Source organism: Mastigoproctus giganteus, chromosome 1 (genome assembly GCF_048544385.1).
Source record: "Mastigoproctus giganteus isolate SK-2022 chromosome 1, ASM4854438v1, whole genome shotgun sequence".
In the NCBI taxonomy this organism is placed as follows: Eukaryota; Metazoa; Arthropoda; class Arachnida; order Uropygi; family Thelyphonidae; genus Mastigoproctus; species Mastigoproctus giganteus.
Window position 1 is genome coordinate 53,942,983 of NC_143575.1, and position 22,965 is coordinate 53,965,947.

The 22,965-nt window shown below is 38.6% G+C and overlaps 1 protein-coding gene across 3 annotated transcripts in view; it reads right to left on the reverse strand.

Annotated features, from left to right (window-relative positions):
* LOC150090805 (telomerase protein component 1-like) overlaps window positions 1-22,965 on the reverse strand; it is an 827,340-nt gene that overhangs the window by 139,375 nt on the left and 665,000 nt on the right. For all 3 annotated transcript variants that reach the window (XM_090372947.1, XM_090372938.1, XM_090372956.1), the window contains exon 40: window positions 20,487-20,623. In XM_090372947.1, coding sequence (XP_090229073.1) covers window positions 20,487-20,623 — 137 coding nt within the window. The remainder of the gene's footprint in view (window positions 1-20,486; window positions 20,624-22,965) is intronic.

Consider the following 22,965-nt stretch of genomic DNA (forward strand, 5'->3'; position numbering starts at 1 on the left):
TTTGTCAAACTGAGTTGCATCCCAATCTACTAACTCTTTTCCCAATAAATTTATCGTCATTAAATCCAATATGTGAAAATATCACAACAATTCTAGAAATGCGAATTTTTTGACAGACATCGAGCATGGGTCATGCATTACCTTAAGAAGGTAATGAAGTGGCCCAGGTAAAATTAAGCGGATGTTTGTTGGAATTAATATTCCTGTAAAATTGCTAGCAGAAATAATCCCTAAACAGGTTGCTGTGTAGGAAAGAACGTACAAAGGATGCTGAAATAAGTGCACCCGGGCTGGATTTTCTGTGTCACCATATACAAGCTTATCGCCCAAATGCCACTAGCCATTGTGGACTGAAGTGCATGCCACACTATAGTTTATAGCCATTGTTGGTTTAACAACTGGCTAGCAAAATTCTTGAAAATTTACATTTAACAATCAGCTCGCATGAACTGGCTGCAGCACACCACGGAGACAAATTCAATTTTACACTTTTAAAATTGAATATCATGAAATCTTTCATAGAGCAGTTTTACATGTGAATTGAGCGGACTGAATTTTGGCAAAGTTTGGTTGTTCTGTGACAACCAAATCCTCTGCTTGCATCGTTGTGATGATGGGACTGTTAGTAACCCTGGATATACCCCAAAATGCAAGGTCAGAAACACTGCACCTAGTATACTGGAGGTGACCACCCAGGTGTGAACATATGTAAGAAGAGGTTGAGGTGAGGCAGCCACATCACACAGAAAAATGGCCGACCCTCTGTGTCACCAAGCAATGTGATAGACAACTCTCATCACATATGCAATATCACCACTTTGCTTATTGGCAGCATGGAGTGGTGAAAAACCATGTTTAGTCTCCAGAGCAAAGCTCCAGCCGTGCCCATCTCTTTTATCATGTAGTAGTATGAGTCGTGTCTTTTGAAGTTATGATGGACATCATAGCAGGATCCAAATATTCCTTCTATTTCAAGGGTATAGCTTTAAAATGGTTTTTACAACAATTTACAACTTTCAAACAATAACAAAATATTAATTTTTTTTTATTATAATTTCCATATAGCCAATTTATTCTCACAAAATGTTTTTGTTGACTTTTGCCGAGCTCTTGTATCTGTAGTCAATCTATGGTTGTGATTCAACCACGATTTGTCAAATGGAGTTACATCCCAATCTACTAAATCTTTTCCCAATAAATTTATCGTCATTAAATCCAATATGTGACAATATCATGACAATTCTAGAAATGCGAATTTTTTTACAGACATCGAGCATGGGACATGCATTACCTTGAAATTACCTTCTATTTCAAGGAAAAAAATGGTTTTTGCAAGTTGACCGATAATCTACCAGACCAAATCTATTTGTAACTCTCTAGGACGTATCCATATCAACTAATGTATACTCTTGTTGCCATCACTGTGCCAGCTAGTGACTGGAGGAAGTCCAGGTACTGTGTATGAAGGAGATACTGTCAAGGAGCCAGCTATATTCTTGCTGTGTATATACCATATACCAAATTTTTTTGTATACATAATATTCTTGCTATGTATATACCTATAAAAATTTTTAAATTCTACTAAAAATTTTAAGAAATCTATAACAATAACACTTAGTTACTGCTTTGCAGCCACTGAAGAAATGGTAAGAAAATACCACAACATTTTTGACACCATTATGTACATGTTTCCAATTCTGAAATAAACATAATTATACCAATGTAGGTTTGAGTGCTTTATTATCTTCAAAGAAAAACATTATCTGTTAAAAGAACTAAACCCTCCAAGAACTTTCACATTCATTTCACAAATATACATGGTGTACAATCTGCAAGGCCAACTTACTTATTAAGAACATAGACCAGCCCTTTATCACATGCACAACTCCTCTCAGTGGTCAGGATGATCAAGTATATATTTGTTTTCTCTCTCTCTCTTTTTTTTTTTTTTTTACTATGAGTAAAAAAAAAAAAGAGAGAGGAAACAAACAAAAAATAAATAAATAAAAACATTGACGCAAAGTAAGATGGGAAAAAATCATAAATTATATTCTGTTGCAGAAAAGTTGCATCTATAATGCATTTATATCCCTCCCCATATTTCTATTCATTGTTTTATCTTTAAATTTTTTTTTATTACATATCTTCTTTAACTTTTATTTTGATAAAATCCCATTCCCACAAAGCATTTTTAAATTTATTAAATTAAAAGCATGGGAGCATTCCTAGGTACCTTCTGTAATCTTGGATTTCTGGGTATTCCCCTTTTCTACATGTTTACAATGTCCCCCCACCATCGTTTAAATTATAACTTCCCAATCTTGTTGACATAAATCTTCTTCTTCTTTGCATTAGCATTAGTAGAGGCATTTGATGCAAGAAAGCAAGCTTATGCAGCATCAGCCAAAAAAAAAAAAAAATAAATAAAAAATAACCACTTCCACTTCACCCCTCTGTTCGTTTGAAATACCTGTTGAGCTGAGCCTTAAACTTATTTAGGCTATCAACTTCCACGACAAGGGATGGAAGTCTGTTCCACCAACCAACCACCCGCTGGCTAAAGGCAAATTTCTGCACATCTATCCTACATCTGTCTTTTCTCAATTTGAATTTATGCCCTCTCAGGTGATTATTCTGAGCAAGAGGAAGAATCCTATCAGCATTGAGCATGCTCAAACCATTCAAGGCTTTATACACCTCTATCAGATCACCTCGCTGCCTAGTCTCCAGACACTGTAATTTGCAAAACTTAAGCCTTTCTTCATAAGAGCACCCCTTTGTTCCATTCACTAATCTTGTTGCCCTTCTCTGTACTCATTCCAGCAGCTCTACATCCTTCTTGAAATGAGGCCTCAAGGCCTGTATACAGTACTCTAGGTGTAGCCTGACCATTGCCTTATACAAGGGAATAATCACCTCCTTATCCCTGCTAGAAAAATTCCTATATATCATTGACAATACACCATGAGCTACTCTTGCAGCCCATCTGCACTGCTCAGAGAACTTCATATCTGCCTGCACAACCACCCCCAGGTCCCTTTCATTCTCTACCACTGTCAGTGTAGTATCACAGAGTTGATACATTGCTCTGGGGTTGCTGTTTCCCATATGTAGTACTTTACATTTATCAATGTTAAACTTCATTTGCCACCTCTCAGCCCATCTGCTCAACCTTTCCAGATCCTGTTGCAGCAGCATAGTGTCAGTAGTGTCCTGGACAACCGTACCAACCTTCGTATCATCTGCAAACTTGGACATTAAGCTTGATATACCATCATCAATATCATTTATAAATACAGCAAACAATAATGGACCCAATACTGAACCCTGAGGGACTCCACTAATAACATTAGTCCACGATGAGCAGCGTCCATTGATTACCACTCTCTGTCTTCTCTCCCTCAACCACCCCTTTATCCATAGCAGCAATCTTCTATGTGCAACAATATCAAAAGCCTTTATAAGATCCAAGTATATAATATCAAAGTTATTCCCTGCATCCAGTTCTTTTGTGACTGCTTCATAGTATCCAATCAAATTGGTCAGGCAAGACATCCCCTTAACAAAACCATGCTGTGTCCAAGCTATAACTGAAGTCTTGTCTAGATGATCCTGCAGTGCTTCTTTAACCAGTGCCTCCATTAATTTTCCAGGAACAGAAGTTAAACTCACAGGTCTATAATTACTTGTGTCAGCCTTTGATCCTCCTTTCTGAATTGGGGTCACATTTGCACATCTCCAGTCCATGGGTACCTCCCCCGAGTCCAAGAAAGCTCTCATAATTATGGCTAAGGGTTTGCTTACTTCCTTTGCTGCCTCCTTTAATATAACTGGATAGATCCCATCCACCCCAGGTGCCTTTCTTGTGTTTATCATCAACAATTTCTCCTCCGCATTACTCTCAGTTATTACAAGATTCTCTAGCTTACTGCCAGAGTTGAATACACCTCTGGCATTCTCCTCGCTGAATAACTCCTCATGTGTGAATGTCAATGCAAAATATTCATTTAGTTTGTTAGCTACCTGAGCAGGATCATCAACAGTTGACCCATCGATATCAAGTGGACCAATCTGATTCATCCCCTTCCTTCTAGAGTTTACATAAGTAAAGAACTCTTTGCTGTTTTTCTTTGCATCTCTTGTCAAAGATTTCTCGTAATCAGCCTTTGCCTGCTAACCTCCTTTGTAACTTGGTTACAGATCAACTTGTATCTATCATAGGCTTCTGTGTCACATGTTAATTTGTATGTATCCCATGCATTTTTCTTCTCTGTCATATGTCTCATTAGTTCATCTGACATCCATTTAGGCCTAAATCTTGAACAATATTTCTTAGTTGGTATGTAAAGCCTAGTAGCTTCCAAGATAAGTTCTTTGAATGCTTCCCATTTTGAATTTGCTGTTGGTAACATTATCAGTTGGTCCCACTGTATAGAATTTAAATACTGGCTTAGTCGGTGCCTCCGTAACCAGGTGGGAAGGAGCAGCAGTGCGGAGCACATGCTTCTTGATTAGACCGGGGTTCGAGCCTGTCACCACCAAATACGGAGGATGTGGGAAGGTCAGGGAATGGCTACCGCATATTCCCGGACCAATATGGCCTTAGTTGCTAATGCTCCTAAAAACGAAATCAAACAAACAAACTGTCTCAGTCCATCGTAGTCGCCTTTACGAAAGCAATAACCCTTCCCTTTACCCCTTAATGGTAGTTACCTCTGAGTAAATCCCACTTCAGCACATTGTGATCACTGCCACCTAGTGGTTCATTTATTTGCAGATTCTTAATGCATGAAGAATCACTACTGATAATCAAATCAAGAGTATTACTCCCTCTACTTGCCTCCTGAACATGCTGATGTAGAAAACAATCATCCAATAAATCCACAAAAGCCTTGCTAGTGTGTGAGTGACCAATCCACAAATTCCAGTCAATATCTGGGAAATTAAAATCCCCCATTATATGACTCTCTGATTTACTGGACCACTCTATTTCCCTGTAGAGTTTCTTATTATACTCATTAGAGTCATTAGGCCTATAGCACACTCCTACTCTCAATTTTGATCTCCCAATGCTTATGTCACACCAAACTGACTCGACACTGCACTGTCAAGCGATGTCGACTGGCTTCACTTCCTTGGATTTTATGTATTTCTTAACTAATAGCATAACCCCTCTTCCCTTCCTATATTGTCTATCCTTTCTGTAGATATTGTACTCCCCAAATTCCAGTTCTGCATTCCTTATATCTGTGTGACACCATGTCTCTGAAATCCCAACAATATCTGCCTTTGATGTTTTGAGCAATACCTCAAATTCATCAAATTTATTTACTAAACTCCTAGCATTGGTGTACATGCAAGTATACTTGCACCTGTTCCTATTCTTAGCTACCCTAACACAACCCATGTGTTTACTTGTACCGCAATGACTCCCAGCAGTCTCTGAAATACCCTGCATCTTGTTTTCCAGGCTGCTGCTCATTTCAATAGAAGCAGTGCAAGAATCACTTTCACCTCTGCCAGTGGCTACTGTTAATCTATTAGTCCTTGTATGGACGAAATCCCCCCAATCTAGCAGTTTTCCGACCCACCTAACACTGCCTCGATAGCATTAGCAAACATTCTTGCACCCTTTCTATTTAAGTGTATCCTATCCCTCTAGAAGCAGTCTCTCCTGTTAACAAGTACAGACCAGGCTGAAAAAAATTCTATCCCTCGAGCCTTGCACAATCTTTCCAGGGCCGAATTGATCGACAGGGCTCTCATCATATACTCTCTCCTATCGTGTCTGGGCAGAATTGCAGACACTTTCAAATTCAACCCTAATTCACGGCTTTTTTTCAACAGTGACCTGTACTTGTTAAGTAATTCCCTGGTCTCCTACTCTTAATATCATTAGTGCCAACATGTACAACTATATCACATTTTGTGCCTTTAAAAGATGATATCCGCTCTACAACGTCATCAACCTTTGCCCCTGGCAGACATACCCTGGTCCTGTTCAACCTATCCTTTTTACAAAGCATGTTTTCCTGACAATAGAGTCACCAACTACTACTAGTTCCTTTGGGACCTGCGCATTCTGCCTTGGGGGCTGCCGCTGTGTTGCGTGATGACCAAGTGCAAGCTCTGGCATTGGTGTGGGCATCTGAGAGCTTGATGGGCCCCTCACTTTTAATCCTTCGAGGGCATCTACCCTGTCCTTCAAGCTCTCATATAGGCCCATAACAACGCTGAGTTGTCGCCTGATTTCCTTACACTCCTTACATCGCACACACACACACACACACAAAGACATCCCCCATGGCAATATCATGTCCCGTATCCGATTGCTCCATAAACATCATGCAAGCATTGCATTTTAAAAGGCTGTGATCCAGAGGGCAACTGCCCTCCTCAGTTCTCCCCTGAGCCACAGCACTCCCATTAGCTTGAGCCTTTTGCTTTGCTGCTCTGGTCTGAGTCATGATTTCGATTTAATTTCAATAAAATTTCAATTTCAGTACAAAATTAAAACCGTAAACTTGTATCCCAACACAGTTATAACGCTATATTTACGTTTCAGTATCGAGTGTTATCTACGAAATCCCTTTATATAACTTCCGTATCAAGTTAAGTATTAATTATTTATGTTACGTAACCTAAGTCGTTATATGTATAGTTAAAAGTACAATTTAATTGACAATGAAGTTCAACAAGATTAATAGATTTTACTGATTAATTGACAATATTATGTACTATACTATACTATATTAAGCTTATGCTATCTAGTTCGAGATATTTTGTATCGTGTAACAATGGCGGCAAATTACGAATGGTAAACACGTGGATTTGATACCCTTACTGATACTAAGTAATACCTACAAAATCTCTATCTAAGTTACTTTAAACTAAGTATCGTAAATAGGAATATAAAGCTACTCTAGAAAATAAGTTAATATTAGTATTAGTATTAGTAATGGCCGCATGGTGCAAGAAAGCCTATGGCTTATGCTGCACCAGCCAAAAAAAAAAAAAAAAAAAAATCCGAACAAAACAATGATAAAAACAAAAAATAAATAAATAAATAAATAACTAAATAATAATAATTAATAAATAAAAAAAAAATAAAATAAAAAATAAATAAAAAAAAAATAAAATAAAAAATAAATACAAAGGAAATTAAACCTATCATCCTGTACGCTTCCCTTACCCGAAAGTACTATCCAGATGACCTTTGAATTTCCCCAAACTGTCGGCCTCTACCACCCATGAAGGCAACTTATTCCAGTAATTTATAACTCGCTGGCTAAAATAAAACTTCCTGCAATCCAATCTAAACATTTCCCCCCGTAACTTGAATTTATGTCCCCTAGTTCTAGCATCATTTATAATCTTGAAAATTTTGTCCTCATTCATTTTACTGCCTCTCAGAGCCTTAAACACCTCAATCAAATCTCCTCTAAGGTGTCTAGTTTCCAGACTCTGCAACCCACATATTCGAAGTCTTTCTTCATAAGGACGCCCTTTTGCCGATCTCACCAGGCGAGTTACCCTTCTTTGCACCCTTTCAAGAAGCTCGATGTCTTTCTTCAGGTGCGGTCTCCATACTTGAACACAGTATTCCAAGTGTGGTCTAACATAAGCCTTATATAATGGGATTATCACATCCCTATCTCTACTTGCAAAAGTTCGATAGATCATTGATAGGACACCATGGGCCTTCCTTGCAACCTGTTTACAATGCTCAGAGAATTTCATGTCTGACCGTATCGTAACACCCAAGTCCCTTTCCTCCAGTACTGGGTTTAGTTGAACTCCACCAAGTGAATAGGTTTTTTTGGGATTACTGTTTCCCAGGTGTAATACCTTACACTTTGTTGGATTAAAGCACAGCTGCCATTTTTCTGAAAATTCCTGAAGTCTATCTAGGTCTCTCTGAAGAAGCTCAGCTTGACAGTGATCATTAACTACTCTCCCAATTTTAACATCATCTGCAGATTTAGACATCACGCCCTCTATCCCTTCATCAATGTCGTTTATGAAAATTAAAAACAACAGTGGTCCTAATACTGATCCTTGGGGAACCCCACTTCTTACATCAACCCAATCTGAGGAATAGCCATTTATCACAACTCTCTGCCTCCTGCCCTGAAGCCATCCTTCTATCCATCTAAGGATTTTCCCAGTGATTCCAACCTGTTCCAGCTTATAAAGCAACCGCTCATGTGGGACTGAGTCAAAAGCTTTGCTGAAATCTAAATAAACAATGTCGAAATTATTCCCTAAATCCAGCTCGTGAGTGACCCTTTCGAAATAGCGAACCAGATTTGTTAAACATGATTTTCCCTTCACGAAACCATTCTGAGTATCCTTGAGAATTTCAATTCGATCCAAATGATCCTGAATTCCACCCTTGATCATTGCCTCCATGATTTTCCCTACTACTGAAGTCAGACTGACAGGTCGATAATTTCCAACTTCACTTTTAGAGCCACCCTTATGTATGGGAGATACATTTGCACTTTTCCAATCCAAGGGAATCTCCCCAGAGTCTAATGATGCTCGCATAATTAGCCTCAATGGTTCAATGCACTCGCTTGCCGCCTCTCTTAAGATTATAGGGTATATTCCATCAACTCCAGGAGCTTTACTGGTCTGTAGGCTCGAAAGTTTTTTCATTAAATAATCTTGCAAAATTTTAATATCATTAATTACATATTTTTTAACTTCGCTCCCACAATTTCCCTTTGCCACAAAAGGCTTTTCATTTGTAAATATCGATGCAAAATAACTGTTGAGTTCATCTGCAACGGCAGCTGGTGTATTTATTACTATCCCCTTTCCCTTACGTAAAGGTCCGATCTGGTTTGTCCTGCTCTTCTTGGCATTTATATATGTGAAGAATTCTTTATCCCCCCTCTTTGCTCTGTTTGCTAGTGATTTCTCATAAACTGCCTTTGCCTGTCGAACCTTTTCTGTGGCTCTATTACACATCACCTTGTAGCTGTTATAGGCTTCAGTACTTTTTATTGTTCTGTAACCTTTCCATGCCACCTTTTTCTGCTCAAGTAATGCGGCAACTTCACTATTCATCCAACTTGGAACCCTTCTCGTGGAGTATTTTTTTAATGGTATATACGCATTCAAGGCATCTGTGATTAATGTTTTAAAAGCGTACCACAGTTCAATTGTATTCATTCTCTGCGCGATATCTACCCAGTTAATAGAGGCCATGTAGTACCTTAAGGCATCGTAATTTCCTTTTCTGAAATTAAAACCCATTCCTTTGCCTTTTACTTCTGCTACCTCTCTCGTCATCATCCACCGTAGAACTCCGTGATCACTTCCTGCTACTGGTTCCTCTACTGTCAGCCCTGTTATGTCATCTGATTCATGTGTGATGACGAGGTCTAGGATATTCTTTTCTCTAGTACTTTCCCTGACATGTTGATACAAATAACAGTCATCTAGTTGATTTAAAAATTTTGTTCCCCATGTCGAGTTTCCTTCCCATTTACTCCAATCAATTAGAGGCAAATTGAAATCACCCATAATAAGGCATTGACGCTTACTTGCCCATTCCATTTGCATGTAGAGGCTTTTGTCATAATCTTCACAATCACCTGGTCTGTAGATTACTCCTACTCGCATTATACCTTTGTTTCCAACTATCTCACACCATACAGACTCTATACTAGCATGTGAAACGTCTGAATCCGGGAAAGCTATCGTCACACTCAGGCTGCTTCTGATAAGAAGCATTACCCCACCACCCCTTCTATCTAACCTATCCTTCCTAAATACATTATACAAGCCGTACTGAAACTCATCATCCCCAATTTCCGGGTGGCACCACGTCTCTGTAAGCCCTATTATGTCCGCGTTACTTGTTTTAACCAGCAGTTCGAATTCGCTAATTTTATTGACGACACTTCTAACGTTACTGTATAAACAATTAAGATTTACTGTTCTTGTATATTTAACAACCCTAACACAACCCTTGAAGTTTTTTAGGCTCTCTTCCCTGATATTAGCTACCCGCGCATGAAACATCTTTGCCCCCAGAACATCTAGATAATACGTCCAGTTGGGGTAACAGATAAGAACTGTTAAGGTATGTGCAAGAGTTACATTGACCAATATTATCAGATAAACGCGTGTCAGTATTACCCACATCCCCCCTAACTAGCAGTTTCCCTGAACCTTTAAGGTATCCTCAATAATACTGGCAAAAACTTTTGCACCACCTTTGTTTAAGTGTATCCCGTCTCTACAAAACAAATTCCTTCTACCTACAAGTGTGGGCCATGCTGATAGAAATTTACCCCCTAAAGCCTTGCAGATTCCTTCAAGTCTTGAGTTAATCCACAAGGCTCTTAACATATAATCCCTCCTATCGTGTCTGGGCAGAATTGCAGACACATAGACATTATGGCCTAGCTCGCGACATTTCCTCAGCATGGTCCTGTATTTTTCCAACAAATCGTCAGATCGTGTATGTTTAATGTCATTTGTCCCCACATGAATAATAATATTTTCTTTACCCCCTTTAAAATCTGACAGTCTGTTGGTGACATCATCAATAGTTGCTCCCGGCAGACATACCCTGGTTCTCCTCCACCTATCTTTATTACAAAAAATATTCCCCGTTTCCCTGACAATGGAGTCTCCTAATAAAACAATGTCCTTTTTAACCAGAGTAGTTTGCACTTGGTTTTTCTGTTTTGAGGCTCGAATGGGTGGGCATCACTTGGTAGATTGCTGGAGTTTTGAGTCCCTGACGAGCTCCCAGATGCATTATTTTCGAGGGCAAGCACTCGTTTTTTCAGGGACTCAAATTGTTCCATCAGTGCACCAAATTGTAATTTAAGATCGGTGCACTCCTTACATCGATCACAAAGAAAAGAATCCCCAGGTGAGGTAGGATTAGTCACCAGGTCGACCTTGGAAAACATTCCACAGGTTCCACAACGGATTAAATCATGACTCACCCGTAAATCGCCATCTGCTATTTCCGTGTGAGTCACGATACCCTGTGACGTGTTTAAGGCAGATCTCGTAACTACCATTATAAAATTAAATAAATATCAATGAAAGTAACTTTAAAAAATTATATCTATAATATTATTAAAATCAAACAGTTACAGGAAAACCTATAACAAAATAATCCAACAATATCTAAATAAATCAAATATTTAAAAGCACTATCCAAAAGTAAACCACTTAACTGAGGAGCCCTGTCTAAGCGCGTCCGCTCACCTCGAATGCCACTCACTCGAATGAGTGAGTGGCATATGCCAATTTAAGCTAACACAACAGAAAATAAATCAGAAAAACTTCTCTATTCCAGGAGCGGCAAAAAGCTACGTCCACACAGGCTATTCTCGTTCTGAAAAACTTCCACCATCGTTTAAATTATAATTTCCCAATCTTGTTGACATAAATCTTCTTCTTTGTAAATAATATGTCTACATCTAGTTGGGAAAATTGCCTTCCTCAGAAAATTACCAACTTTATCCTTTTAGAAAAATGTGTTCGGCTGTAGGAAGGTTTATGTTATGCACATGGAAGACTGCTGCACAAATTGGAGCAGTGTGGCATTGGAGGCAAATTGCTGCTATGGATAAAGAATGGTTGAGTGGGAGAAGACAGAGAGTGGTAATCAATGGACACTGCTCTTCGTGGACTAATGCTATTAGTGGAGTTCCCCAGGATTCAGTGTTGGGTCCATTGTTGTTTTCTGTATTTATTAATAATATTGATGATGGTATATCAGGCTTAATGTCTAAGTTTCCAGACGATACAAAGTTTGGCAGGGTTGTTATTGACAGTACACTACTGCAACAAGATCTAGAAAAGTTGAGCAGATCGGCAGAGTGGAAAATGAAGTTTAACATTGACAAATGTAAAGTACTGCATATGGGAAGCAGTAATCCCAGAGTAACATATCAACTCTGTGGTACCACACTGACAGTGGTAGAGAACGAAATGGACCTGGGGATAATTGTGTAGTCAGATATGAAGTCTTCTGAGCAGTGCAGATGGTCTGGAAGAGTAGCTCATGGTGTCTTGTCAATGATATACAGGAATTTTTCTAGCAGGGATAAGGAGGTGATTATTCCCTTGTATAATGCAATGGTCAGGCCATACCTTGAGTACTGTATACAGGTCTGGAGGCCTCATTTTAAGAAGGATGCAGAGCTGCAGGAACAAGTATAGAGAAGGGCAATAAGATTAGTGAATGGAACAAAGGGTTGCTCTTACGAAGAAAGGCTTAAACTTTGCAAATTACAGTGTCTGGAGACTAGGCACCTGTGAGGTAATCTGATTGAGGTTTTTAAGGTCTTGAATGGTTTGAGCATGCTCAATGCTGATGGAATTCTTCCTCTTGCTCAGAATAATCACCTGAGAGGGCATAAATTCAAATTGAGGAAAGACAACTGTAGGACAGATGTGTGGAAGTTTGCCTTTAGCCAGCGGGTGGTTGATTGCTGGAACAAACTTCCATCTTTCGTAGAAGTTGATAGTTTAAATTCGAGCAACTAGACAACATTTGGAGCAAGTGGATGAGTATAAAGAGAAGGTTTTTTTTTTTTTTTTTTGGCTGATGCTATATAAGCTTGCTTTCTTGCATCATATGCCTTTACTAATGCTAATGTCAGTGAGACCAGAATGTTATCTGAAATGAGGGTGGAACATTATAAACCTGAAGTAAATGGCTATATATAGGAAAATTTAAAAAGACAATTAATAGAAATATGTGGTGGGATATAGATGGGTATTTTTCAGCAACAGAATATATAAGAAGTTGATCCCTGATTGATCAATCAGGGATCAACTGCTCTCTTATGATGTCATCTTCCTTCTCTACTTGCCTGGACATCCTGACCACAAGAGGGCTGAGCATGTGATGAAGCAACTGGTAGAGGTTCTGGTATGCAATACTCTTTATAAAGGTAATTAATGTGGAGTAATAGTGGCTTAAATTGTTATCTCGTAATGGAAATAATCCACAAAGATAATGATCCATTTAAATCTACTTACTTTTTCTGACAGAATCTCAAATTATTGGTTACCTCAACAATCACTCACCTCAGTTAGCCTAATTATTCACTCTATAATTCCCTTCATTTTAAAGGTGGTAATTGTGCATATGTCTGCTGATATCCCCCTCAGAGACCTCCTAATCTGGAATTGTTTCTGGTCTCCTATGGTTTAAAATCTCTCCCATTTTGTCAAATCCATCTGTTGCCTCTACTGTTCTTCAAATTTTACAGATCATTCAGAACTTTCTGACCTCCTTTTTTTCAAATAATTATCTCCAATCTAACTTTCCTAATAGTGAGGTAATTTTCCTTGGCTATTTTTCTGCACCAGCCAAAAAAAAAAAAAAATAATAATATATATATATATATATATATATATATATATAAATAAAACAAACAAAATATTCTTAATTTTACCATTCTCACAAGGTAACCATCCAATTCTGCTTTGAATTTAGCAAGACTCTGCCTTTACAACTTATTCCAGCATTTGACAACATACTGTACATCAGTGAATTTCATGAGATCCACCATTCTGTCACTACTAGTAATGTTATTTTTTTGTATGTTTTTGAAACAGGTATCTCTTGATTATCTTCAAAATGAAAATGGTAATAGATTTAGTTTTAGACTACTGAAAACTTTTTAATTAATGGGAGGTAAGTACAAAAGAGGTTATGTTTTGTACTTACCTCCCAGAATATGGGTTTTTAACCCATATTCTATTCTTTAAGAAAATCCAGCTGAATTAATAATCATGGATTATTAGTATTCTTCAACTATGTATATGAATATAGTTTGAAATCATCAGGTCACTAAATTTTATTTATTTTTTCTCTTTTTTGTTTTTAATATACTTTCCTTACATATACACTGAGTGATCACTGAATTATGACCGCCCCTATGAAAACTGAATGTGACCTGTTGACGACGTGAGGTACAAAAGTGCCGAGTTGGTTGACCTATGTAGCATAGATAAGGTGTCAGTGGTTCAGTAAGTAGTAAAATTCCGAGTGTAAAGGATTTATTGGAATTTGATAAAAGACAGATTGTGGGTGCTTGATGAGCTGGTGCCTTGATTTCCCAAACGGCTGAACTAGTGAGGTGTTCAAGACTGCCGTAGTTAAAGTGTACCAGGACTGCTGTCAAAATGGTCAAACAACAATCCGATGGCAAAACTGCAAAGGTCGGCAAAAGGTTGATGTTAGAGGTGAGTGCCAGGTCCGATGACTCGTACAGGTGAACAGGCGCAGCACTGTTGACAAGTTGACTACCCAATACAACCAACATGGGCCAACCTGGAACAATATCTGGCATGACCATGTGTTGCACGCTCGCATGTATGGGCTATACCAGCAGACAACCCCTACGGCATCCTCTCCTAACCAAGGTTCATCGGCATAAAAGACTTGCCTGGTGAAAAGAGCATGCAAGTTGGACGTTAGAAGGTGTGCTGGTTGGATGAGTCACATTATTTACTCCACACCACCGTGGATGGTCATATACAGATTTGGCGTCAACAACATGAGGCTCTTCATTCATCATGCATGGTATCAAAAGTGCAGGCCAGTGGAGATGTGGGGCATGTCTCACTGGCAGGAACTTGGACCCCTGGTGCATGTGGAACAATGTATCAGTGGTCACCACTATCGTCAACTGCTTGCTGACTGTGTACACCCCGCTATGTTACACTTTTTCCCGAATAGCAATGGTGTCTTCCAAGATGACAATGCACCAAGCCATCAGGCACATGTGCAGTAATGGTTTGAGGAACACAGTTCTGACTTCCAGCATATCGATTCGCCTCCGAATTCCCCAATATCAATCCCATAGAGCACTTATGGGACACTATGGAAAGGCATATCAGGTGTCTGGATACACCAATCACCTCCATACCTGCATTGCTGACCACATTACACACAGCTTGGTTGGCCATACCTTACGAATGCATCTGACATCCTGTTGAATCAATGCCACGTTCGATAATTGCTTACTGAGGGCAAAAGGAGGACCTACAAAGTATTAGGTAGGTGGTCATAATTCAGTGATCACTCAGTGTATATCAGTACATACTATTTAAAAGTATATCTAGTCATTTATAAATCACATATTAAATCATTAACTGGTAAATCTATTTCAATCTCACTTTTTGTTATCATTAGTTAATTAATTAAAGAATTACTTAAAGAATGATATCATTATTTAATTTTAATGTCATATATTCTTCTTCTTCTTCTTTGGTCGCCTCAGGTTTGAGGACTTGTGACCTTATCCACAATTTTACACCATTCTAATTCATCTTTGGCATTTCTTGAGGCTTCTTCTAGGGTCATTCCAGTTATTCTAGTGATCTGATAGTCCATCTCCCTCTTTTTCTTTTTCCTGTTATTCTACCAAACAAAATTGTTTTCTCTAGATTATCCTCTGGTCTTCTACACATGTCCAAAATACTGCTGGATTCTTTTATCTATTATTTCAGCCACCATAGTGTTAATTTTGAGTTGTTCCATTATACTTTGATTTGTTCTTTTCTCCATCTAAGACACTCTTAGCATCCTTCTCCAACACCACATCTCAAAGCTGTTTACTTTAATTCTGTCAGCAAAGTTCATAGTCCAAGTTTTAGCTATGAACTTTGCTGTTCAAGTTTCAGCTTCGTAGAGTGTAATTGCGAATACTAAAGTTGTTACCAGTTTAGTCTTGGTGCTTTGTGAGATGTTTCTAGCTTTCCATATTTTTTGTAGGTTGGTCATAGCTCATCTCCCCATGGCTAGTCTTCTTAAGATTTCTCTTTAGCATTCTCCTTTGCTGCCGATCATCACCCCTAGATACACAAAATGATCCACATCTATTATTTTTTGGCTGGTGCAGCATAAGCCTCAGGCTTCCTTGCACCATGCAGCTACTACTACTAATACTAATAATAAAGGGGGTGTGATAGCCCAGTGGCTAAGACACTGGACTACTAGCCTGATGGACCCGGGCTCGAATCCCGCCTTGGTGGAAGCGGGTGCAGCTCTATTACGCTGGGAGACCGATATAATAATAATATTAAAACGATGATAAAAAAAAAAAAAAAAAAAAATGTGAAAGTTACTCCATTGGACTTACCTTCCCCAAGGTCGGAGTGATGGATGAGATACAGTGGCGCCATCTGGTGTCACTCATGAGAACTAAAAAATAAAACCACTGGACATAAGCTGAAGCTAAACAAGTCCACCTCCATAGATGGATGATGTTGCAGACAAATATTATTCATACTGCATTGAGTGTGGCGCAGGATAAAGTCACTCGCATTCAAGATTTAGGCAGAGGGGTTGGTTCAAAAAGTTGGAGACAGTTGCCCGAGCAAGACAGTGGTGCAAGTGCCGCTGTCTCTCATAAGGCTACCACAAGAGAAGGGCAAGACCATCCAGCCCCACCAACTGGAAGTGCTTCCTGCGCAACTGCACTAATGACCACACAGGAAGGAAGAAAATGCCAACGCATGAAGTGGAGCATTGAAATGAATATATACATCATGTGAGCATACTACGAAATAACCAGGCTAGAGACCAATATGACAATGTACAGGTTGCGACTACATACCAAGTGGTTGGAATGAGACCTGGATATTCAGGTCACCGAACAGCGATTAGCGGATCAAAGAAGGACCATCGTCATGAAGAACCTAATAGCTCCTGTCATCTTGGAAAAAATCAAGCAGGATGTGGGCGATCAATGATGAAGCACAAAGAATATGGTCAATATGGAACCAGAGGAGAAACAGCATACCACGGAACCAGAGGAGGAAGAGCAAGAAGAAATACAACCCAGAGTAGTTGAAGTGGAAAAAGACGAAGTCATGATATCCAGAATAGAAGACGAGTGGAAGAAGGCCCTAACAGAATTCGAGGGAATGGACCCCACAAAAATCCACGTGATACCTAAGCAGAGGCCAAATAAAATCTTGTGGAGAGTATGAGACCACTTCAATCGGCAAATAATGCCACATTACCTTGACAACAATGGTACAACGCTAGAGGCTATCCACACAGCCGTATACTGTGCTGCCATAGCAGCTACTAGGATTAATGGAAAAGAAATGAGAGACCAGCAGCAGAAAAACCAAAAACAGAAGGAACTGCCAGCCTGGGAAAGAAGACTTCAGCAGAAGATAGAAGAATTAAGAGTCAAGATAGGTCAGTTGATGCAGTACCAAAGGGGTAATAGAAGTAAGAAATTGATTGGAAAGGTGAAGAGCATCCTCAAGAGAGACAGCATCCACAGCAAGCATCAGACCAGAAATCAGAGAATAGGAGAATACTTGGACATATTGGCAGAACCTCCTCACACTCAACAAGAGACTATGCTGATACAAAGAGAGCTCCCAGAGGAAAATAAACAACAGAATCTTCGATGAGGACCAAAGGGTCTTCTACAGGAAATTGGATGAAGATGAGAAAGCAGGAAACGGGCCACCCGAGAAGAAGACAATCGAGGAGTTCCAGGGAAATATCTGGAGCAGTGGAGTAAGACATGGTAGCAGAACACCCTGGATAGAAGTAGAATGGAAGAAAACCAAGGACATACAAGAGATGAGAGAGTGGGAGATTTGAGAAGAAGAAGTAGTAGTAAAAGAGTCAATCAGTAACACCCACAACTGGCGAACCCCAGGAATTGATAACATCCACAACTACTGGTAGAAGAAGCTCACCTGTGCACACAAGCACCTAGCAGAGCAGTTCACTCGAATGATAGGGCAACTGGAGACAATCCTGAAGTTTTTCACTGAAGGAGTCACATATCTGAAGCCTAAAGATGAAGATACAAGAAACCCGGTGAAATACAGGCCAATCACCTGCCTCCCAACGATGTACAAGATCCTGACCAGCTGCATAACCAAGAAGATATCAGACCACTTAGAGAGTCAGAACATAATGGCCAAACAGCAGAAAGGATGCAAGGAGCAATTAACTACAGATGCCGCAGTTAGGGAGCAAGCCTACAAGAAGTACCGCAACCTATACGATTACTGCAAGGCCTTCGACTCCGTACCTCATAGCTGGCTAATAGAAACCCTGAAGATCTACAAGGTCAATCCGATAGTGACAAACTTCCTAGGAGCAACAATGGCGAAATGAAGTACCACCATTTAGATCGAGAACATCACAACCAGGCCAATCCCCACTTAGAAGAGGAATCTTTCAGGGAGATGCTCTGCGCCCACTGTGGTTCTGTTTAGCACTCAACCTGCTATCCACCATGCTTAACAGCAGCAAGTATGGATATAACCTCAAAGAAGGAAGAAAGAACCTGTACACCCTCACCCACCTGACGTACATGGATGACATCAAGCTGTATGTAGCAACCGAGAAGCAACTCCAGCAACTACTCTGGATCACCGAAGAATTCAGCAAGGACATTGGGATGGAATTTGGTCTAGACAGATGCAAGACCCACACACACTGCACCAGGGAAAATTAGTTGGCCAAAACTACCAGCTGCTGACTGGTAAAGAGATCGAAGCTATGACAGAAGGAGAGACCTACAAATACCTAGGGATGATGCGGGCTCAGCAGTTAGAGCACAAGGAAATAAAGAAATGCCTGACCGAAAAATATCATCAGAGACTCAGAAGCCTGCTGAAAGCAAAATTGAATGGAGGGAACATAGTTAAAGCCATAAACATCTATGCAGCTCCCGTACTAACATAACCATCGGGGTCATAGATTGGACTAACACCAAGCTAGAAGATATCATGCGAAAGACAAGAACAATGATGACCAAGAGCCACCAACACCACCTGAAGTCAGCAGTGGAGAGACTAACAATAGCTCGGAAAGAGGGAGGAAGAGGCCTGATAGAGCAGCAGAAAACAGCGATAGTTAACCTGAAGGATTACTTTGAGAAAAACACAGCACCACTCCAACAGGCCATAAGGAAGATAGATAAGTGGTATACCCCACTCAATCTAAGCAAGGAACCCCCCCTCCTGCCCAGATGGAACAAGAAACGAAGTTAGAAAGATGGGCAAAGAAGACACTCCATGGCAGACACTACAATCACCTCCATCAAGATAACATTGCTTCCAATGCATGGCTCACAAGTGGGACGCTCTTCCCTGAGACTGAAGGATTCATGCTGGCCATCCAAGACCAGGTAATTAACACCAGAAACTATAGAAAATACATTGCAAAGGAGCCTGGAATGTCAGATGACACATGTCGATGATGCCACCTGGCCTCAGAAACGATCCAACACATCACCGCAGGATGCAAGGTGATCACCCAGACTTTTAAAGCCTTCCTCATGATGTTTTCTCTATACAGATTTTACTCCCCTGGAGAGATGATACATCCCTGTCTGATGCCTCTTTCTGTTTTGAACTAGTCAGAGAATGAGTTTTCTATTCTAATTGCTGCACTGTTGTTGTCATACAGTTGCTTAATTAGATTCACCAAATGAACTGAAATGCCCATGTTAGTCACAAAAAATTGCTCCAAAGAATAACCCATCTCACAAAATCAAAATGTTTGGTGTAATGAACAAAGCACATTTGAAGGGGCATGTTAAATTCTCTTGCCTTTTCAATCAAATGTCTGATGTTTGTTATATGATTTCTTGTTCCCCTTCTGGGCCTGAATCCATCAATGTATTTATGGATCCTATCCTTTATAATGTAAACTAGAATTTTGCTTGCATGTGATATCAAGACAATTGTTCGATAATTACTGCATTCATTTGGATCTCCTTTTTTTGTGTATTGGGATAAATATAGATTTGCCTAGTCATCAGGTCAAGATCCAGTTCTCCAGATTTTGTTGAATAGGTTATGCATTGTGTTTAGTGCTACATTACCCAACATCTTAGCATTTCTGTACATATATCATCAGGCCCAGGTGCTTTTCCTGTCCGTAGTTTTGTTATGGCCTTTTCTATTTCTGTTATTGATATGTCTGGTTCAATTTAGATTTGCTATTGAAGCTGTCAGCATTATCAATGTGGATGTGATTATCTTTGTAAAGGTCTTCACAGTAATGGTATATACATTGCATTGCACTGCATTAATGGCACATAAATTGAAGAAAATTACTTTTGTTTTTCTACTCACATTTTGCAAAATGCTGAAGCAATACTATTGGCATATTAATCATTCAGAGAATTTATTTTACATTATAAAGGCAGAGACTGAAAGTCAACTGTATTTATGTCATTATTTGTTAGTAACTGTTGTTTTTTTTTTTGCTCTTTTGCATTTTGTGAAACACAAAGGAATCATATTTATGACTTTGAGTTGAGACGTCATTGGATTGTTGACTAGCTTTATTCTATCCAAAAGGTGTTAACAAAGGTGTTAACTATTGGAAATTCAATGCCCAGTACCCAAGCATGTTTGGGAAACTCACTCAGGAAATCATTAAATAGTTTAAATTAACAAATTTAAAAATAAATATTCAAATTTAATATACAGCGTACTTGGAGTTGGGGTCAAACACTCCCACTTCACCAGTCAGTGTTCCAACAATAACCAAATTATTGCATCCAGACAGAGCTGTTATTTCACTAAACACTTTACCCAATGTGACATCTGTTGGCTCATCAAACTTTAAAACCTACAGAAAAGTAAAGAGTAAATTTACAATGTACACATATAAATTTGAATGCGAGTAAATGGGAAATTCTGAATTAATTTAACATTTTGTTTTAAAGTACTTTGTGTAAACTGTTACTTAACCTAACAGTGGCAAAAGCTGAGTATAAATTTTTCATGTATGTGAATACAAAAGAACAACAAAACAAATCAGACTGGACTCTTGCATAAAGGGGGTATGGAAACATCTTAGATAACCTACTAGATGTTGCTAATGAACTGAATAGCTACTTTGCACCAGTCTTTGCTGTTGTTATTTGGTTTTTAGGAGCATTAGCAACTAAGGCCATATTGCTCCGGTGATATGCGGTGGTCATTCCCTGACCTTTCCACATCCTCCGTATTTGGTGGTCATGGGCTCGAACCCCGGTCTAATCAAGAAGCATGTGCTATGTACTGCTACTCCTGCCCACCTGGCTAATGAGGCGCCGCACCAATCTTCAGTGACCCTTCATAGTGAGGAGAAGCCGTGTGAGTAAAGCTCAGTAATATGATATTAGTGATATTGAAACTACAGCAGATTATTTATTAGAAAAATTTGAGTCTAAAGGCAAGTATGGCTACCAATACTTTTGACGGAGGTGGTGAGAGAATGCATCCAACCATTAAGGTTAATTATGAGGGAATCATTAGACTCAGAAGAGATTCCTTTGAATTGGAGAAATGACACTGTATCACCAATATATAAAGATGGTTCAAAGGAAGTTCAAAAGAAATTCAGTGGTTAGCTGGATAGGTAGCATAAATGCATAGTAGTTTTGTTTCATTTTTTTTAAATTTATGTATATATATTTTTACTTATTTATTTTTATTGTTATTTGTTATTTAAATCTTAGTTGTAAGTAGAAGGAACTTGTTAATCAATTCATAATCATCACTAAAGTTATGCATCATTTGGCAACCAGAGATTCATTCAACCAGATATTCCTCCCTATTCCTCATTTATAGTCATATCTTAATTTGTTAAGCACGAAAAATGCTTCTTGTTTAAAAAAAAAAAAAAAAGATTAAAAATTTTAGCATTGTTTTTAATTTAATAGCTGCTTTTGAATTATCTATCATTAACTTGACAGCAAGTGCATGAAGTAACCCCAGCTAAGATATGTGATAATATTCTAATACAGGGAGGAAGGAGAGAATCTTTCAGCAGTTCATGTCATATTCATTTTTTGTGTGGGCTCTCACCCAGTGCACCAATTTCACTTGTGTGAGCAGGTTTTAGTGAAAATAGTAACATTTTGAAACCACAAAAGACATTAGGAATATTTTAAAAGCATTGTGGGGCCTTCTCTTTGAAATTATATTTAACAGGAGGCATGCTTTCTTTCAGCTATGGCTCTCATGGTAGTAGTCTGTTGGGATGACTACACAAAATATATTAGTACCATTCAGGATAGTTTCGGGTGATGCCTTTAGCACCAGTGCCATAGGTGGCTGACCTGTGCCTTAATATATCATATCTTAAAAATGCAGCTGTAAGTGAAAATTCTTTTTTTTTTGGCCAGACTTCTAAGAGCACTGAAAAATATACTATTGTATATTTGTTACGGAAGTATTTATTTAAAAAAATATTAAAATCTAAATGGATATGCAGAATGTTTTTTTACACCCCTAAACTCTAAAAGCTTGACATTGTTCTGTTACAAAACTTAAATAAAAAAAATAAAAAAAAAAAATCTGTTACAAAATGAATTCAGAGTTTTTTAGCTTTCAATACATGCAAATCAGTCCAGGAACACATAATATGCTATAAAGACCATAAAGACATTAATATTTAAAAAAATATTAAAATCTAAATGGATATGCAGAATGTTTTTTACACCCCTAAACTCTAAAAGCTTGACATTGTTCTGTTACAAAACTTAAATAAAAAAACATAAAAAAAAAAAATCTGTTACAAAATGAATTCAGAGTTTTTTAGCTTTCAATACATGCAAATCAGTCCAGGAACACATAATATGCTATAAAGACCACAGATAAAGTAGTTAATACCAAGGAACTCCCAACCATCATCAACCTTTCCCTGACAAAATTACAAATGGTTGAAAGATGTAATGATAATATTTTCTAAACCTTTAATTTTCTCAAGGAAATAACAGAATTTCTGTTATTCCTGTTATTTAAATTCTGTTAATAACAGAATTTAAATTTCTCAAGGAAATAACAGAATGGCCTGAAAGCAACATCTATGTTTCCAGGCATTAAGTCAATTAGAAAATAGAAAAACAGTTTACTGATGAACTGGGCATTTTTGTCAGTTGATGTTTGGGGAGGGGGGTGATAAATAGCCTTTTTCACTAATGT